Source organism: Zootermopsis nevadensis, unplaced genomic scaffold (genome assembly GCF_977971745.1).
Source record: "Zootermopsis nevadensis isolate Lab colony 2312 unplaced genomic scaffold, Znev_1.0 Znev_ptg000016l, whole genome shotgun sequence".
Classification (NCBI taxonomy): domain Eukaryota; kingdom Metazoa; phylum Arthropoda; class Insecta; order Blattodea; family Termopsidae; genus Zootermopsis; species Zootermopsis nevadensis.
Window position 1 is genome coordinate 11619628 of NW_028259148.1, and position 4504 is coordinate 11624131.

A 4504-nucleotide genomic window follows, 5' to 3' on the forward strand; every position below is an offset into this window, starting at 1 on the left:
ATCATCGTAAACCAAGGGACTAGGCTCCTGAATGGATGGTGGTACTGCAGGAGCAGGTGCACAGGAAGCAAGCTTGGCCAACTGACTCTTCAGACAACCATTATCTTTCCGAAGTAGTTGAACATCTTCGGAGAGTTTGAGAACCATCTGTACAAGATTCTCAACAAGCTTATGAGTGCTAGCACCATTACGCCGCACCATCGCGATCTGAACGCCGAGAGACTCGGGGTCCGAAGGCATACTCGCCCCATCCGGAGATATATCCTTCACAGGAAGCTCCGAAGTTGAAGCAGATCTCAGGCTTCTTCTTCTTGTATTCTTAGGGCTAGAAGCACGACTAAGTAAAAAACACGACACACAATTGTATGTGGACTGGCCGTCAACCATAAAAAACGAGTACTCGGTATCACTCATGTTGAGGCACGAAAGATGAAGTCTAGAACCACAGGGCCCACTGCATCTGATACATTTCTGCTTTCCATGGAAAGGTCTCTTACACACAGAACAACAGTCCTTGCTGGCAACCATAATGCCGGCCGGCTGCGGACAAAGCACCCTCGCACAAAGATATACACTGCAGGTACGGAGCACACACAAAACACGTCCGTTCACTCCAAAGGCTAAATTATTTACATATATAATGAGTCTGTATTGGATTTACGTTACCCATATGACGGTACGAGAAGGATTTCGGTATATTTCTTCCACAGACTAGTCGTCACTGTTTCCAGACTATCTTCGTGTTGAATTATGAGTCACTGCACTCTGTGATACCTACTGCAATTCAATACAATTCATTCATACAATAAGTAATGAGCCGGGATAGCTCAGTCAGTATAGTGACTAGCTACGGGCTGGGCGACCGGGGTTCGATCCCCGACGGGGGCAGAGGATTTTTCCTCTAGCCTCTGCGTCCAGACCGGCTCTGGGGCCCACCCAGCCTCCTCTACAATGGGTACCGGGGTCCCTTCCCGGGGGTAAAGCCGGCCGGGGCGTGATGCTGACCACTCACCCCCATCTAGTGCCGGGGTCAAGGAAGAGAGGAGCTATACCTCCACTCACCCCAAACGCCTACAGGGAATTTTATTTTCGTGGTCTTCCTCAGTCCGCCTAGGCAAATGCTGAGATGGTACCTTAAATTAAGCCACGACCGCTTCCTTCCACACCCTTTCCAATTTAATATTCACTATGATCCACCGAAACGTCGTTTAATAAACTGAAAATAAAATAAGTCAGTAATTAACACAGGTAACAATGGACGAAAACTACAGAAATTTGTCGTGTCTTTTCAGACCTTCTGACATTTATACGGGGACAACAATGAGAAGTTTCCTTTTAAAACTTCACAGATAATTTTCTAACGAAAGACATAAGTTCACTTAATAAATATCTAACCTGTTATTGTCCCTTCCATTCTCAGTTTACTGACTGACGTATGTCGCCGGAACATTACAGCCGGTGTTCTCTTTCCCCGGAACATTCCTTCCGTCGTCTGTTGCTTCTTCTGTCACAGAGACCTCCTTCATTACGCGGTGACCCCAGAAGTTGGCTTTCACTGGGTCCCGGTTCCTGAAACAATCCACTCAGAGACATGATTAGTTGTGAGGGCGAACATGCCTCGGTAGGCGGGCAATAATATTCGTCTTGTCCTCTCGTTCAGGCAGAAGTGTCCGTGCAACTCTGACCCAGTGCAAGTGTTGATGCGGTTGAATTCTCGAGGTAAGGATGGGCGAGTTGTTCACTTCCGTAACTGCCACTTCGTAGGTACTCCATTTCCAGGACGAATTCGATAAAATCTGCTCCTTCTGCTGCACACGAGTAGTTCTCCGTGATTTTTATCATCTGTAAATCGTCAAAGATCGGTGGAAATAGGACGATTTCGTCCAACTTCGTCAATTTCGGGAACCTTTTCCTCGCATCACTGACGTATTCGTATTTACTTGTCAGGGGATTTCCCGCCAGTACCAGTTCTTCTAGAGGAAGGCCCTTCAACCAATCCAGTTTCCTCATCTCAGGTATCATGTTCCTTCCGAGGTTAAGGACTTTGAGGTTAGGAAATTTGCTAGAAAGGGCGCTGAGGTTCTCGAGCAGGTAAAGTTTGTTTTCAGACAAGTCAAGTGCTTCCAGATCGGGAAAGTTATCCACGACGACGTCCACCACTTCCAGCATCATGCTGGGTACGAACAATGCCACAGGAAAGTTTTCAACGAGGTCCGCATCTGTGTGCAACCGAGACAAGTCCAGGGATTTTGAGCTGGCTTCGTGTCGCCTGGCTATGACCGTCTTTATTCTCTCCATCGCAGTGGAATCGGTCACGACCTGCGGCAGTCCGGGCCTCACTTCCACCAACAGCGTTTGTCCTCTTATGGCGATCTCGTCCTTCAAGCTGGCCAACTTTTCTGCAGCACTGCAGTCGTCTACGAAGAACGAAGAATTTCTTCCCGTGACTCTGTAGCAGATCGGAATGAATTCCGTCGGCCTAACATTGGCCATAAGAATCGCCAAGACGTAGTTCTTTCTGTAGTTCCCTCCGTGATGAATCGTAACTTGGAACCACATGGCTGCTTTACGTATACTTTTTTCAAGGCCGAGCACCAATGGTACGGAGCGCCTGAGACGCTTTAATGTCCTCCGGTCACCTGAATCCATGCTTGGAGTTTTGCCGACTGTACCACCAGAACTTCCTGTCTCATCACGGTCTTTCGGATTGTATAGTTTGAATCGCCTTGCACTCGAGCCTGGCTTGCTTACTTTAACACCACGTCCAACACGGGGATCCACACTCAGATGTTTTTTTTTTCCAGATTGTCCGTTGAGGTTACTTACGGCATCAGAAGACTCTCCGATAACTCGGACGCCCTCGGTGTTGTCTGTTTTTTCTGAATACCTCATTCTGGTGTTGCTATTAAACAACATTCTTATTGCTCTGATCAAATGAAAAGGCTTTGAAACGCCTTTCTTAAAAATTCTGATTAACTTCGTGAAATGGTGCGACACACGTCTAGTTCAGATCACTCGCTCAATCAGAATGGCGTCCCTGTGACGCAATCCTGCAGATGTGACGTCACAAACCGTCGCAAACCGTAAAACGAGAACATGTAGACATTATTAAATTAAAATTATTAACAGGATTTTTTTTTAATTCTTTCCATCGAAAGAATCGGATTAATAAAACTCTTTTCTGCTTTTTTAGAATTGTAACTGAAAGTCGGCCTCGTCTGCATTTCCTGTTCTTGATTGTCAATTGTTTAGATTTGCAACTCTTAAGAAATCCTGCCACAAGGGTTAGAATCAGAGCCATCTTTTGCCTGCCCCGCGAAGCTTCTGTGTCACGTTTTGTTAATAACAACTTGAATATTGTTTATTATTAATCAAATGCTATATTAAATTACATTTTCCCGAGTCTTTTTGAATATGAAGCATCAGTGATACGCCGTACATACACCTAACCCTTTAAAATCGAGTGGTAACAATAAGTACCGTTTGCTTTAACAGCCAACGACACTGCAATATACATTTATGTGTTTTGCAAGATTCTAGTTGTAAACAGAGGTCATTTCCTTATCATGAACTTGTTCATTGTTGTAATGGTGATGTGTTGTGTTACGTACTGAAGTCTTGCATATTATTTAAGACTTTGACTGTACATGATTCATTGTTCTGAAGAAACGAACTTATTCAAAGAATGGATAATAATTCAGTCCGTACTTCAAAGACAAGCACAAGACTCACCATTGCAGAGATCAGATTTGTAATGCCGTTTAAGGAAACAATCTTACAACACCCATTAATGCAAAATTCAGTTACTGATTGTTGAACCAAGTGGTAAATATATTTATCAGTGTTCTCTACAGGGTTATTGTCATGCCGGAACACAGCCTGACGTGATTTTACTCGTTGTATTTTCATTAATAATAACAATGCAGCAAACCCTTGATTATCCAAGATGACACAATTTACGGAGCACCAGCAAAACGTCCGTCCACTCCAACAGCTACTACAATAATAATAATAATTTTAATTAAGATTGTACCCTCGATCATTTTGGTCCGCTCCGAAATCTTGGTTTATTCTGCGGTTTTGCTTGTGAGCGCTACATTTTCTCACATCATTTTGTCAATCCATGTGCTTGCCGCCATGGAAAACTGCCAACTATTTCCGATTCCCTTTGACTTCTAACGGGTATTCGAGTTAGTCGACCATCTTCATGTCTTTTCCAAATAATCGTTTCAGTGTCAGTTGTTTTAACAATGTCACGCTTTAATTGGGCATGCGCTTTTAGGATTTCGACAACTAATCTTCGCTTTTCTGCCATAACATATTTGGATGACTTTGGTGTTAAACATTTGTCAGTCCTATCGTAGATAAATCTACAATGTTTAAGATATTGTAGATGCGTCATATTGTGATTTATATAGTATTAAAAATATATTAAAATTAGCAGTCAATCACAATATAATATTATTAAAAGATTAAAATAACATTTTACGTTCCCTATCGAGTA

The 4504-nt window shown here is 43.4% G+C and overlaps 1 protein-coding gene across 1 annotated transcript; it reads right to left on the bottom strand.

Moving 5' to 3' along the window:
- Positions 1–310: 310 nt before the first annotated feature.
- Positions 311–3087, bottom strand: LOC147873774 (nuclear RNA export factor 1-like). The gene is made up of 2 exons (XM_087349649.1): positions 1396–3087; positions 311–1216 (listed from the first exon to the last, which is right to left on the bottom strand). Exon 1 carries the CDS (start codon positions 2914–2916, stop codon positions 1657–1659), a length of 1260 nt encoding a protein of 419 aa, XP_087205775.1. The 5' UTR covers positions 2917–3087; the 3' UTR covers positions 311–1216; positions 1396–1656.
- Positions 3088–4504: the final 1417 nt, after the last annotated feature.

Coding starts and splice junctions, on each gene's coding strand:
- LOC147873774 (XM_087349649.1), bottom strand. CDS start 2,916: ATGTTGTTTAATAGCAACACCAGAATGAGGTATTCAGAAAAAACAGAC.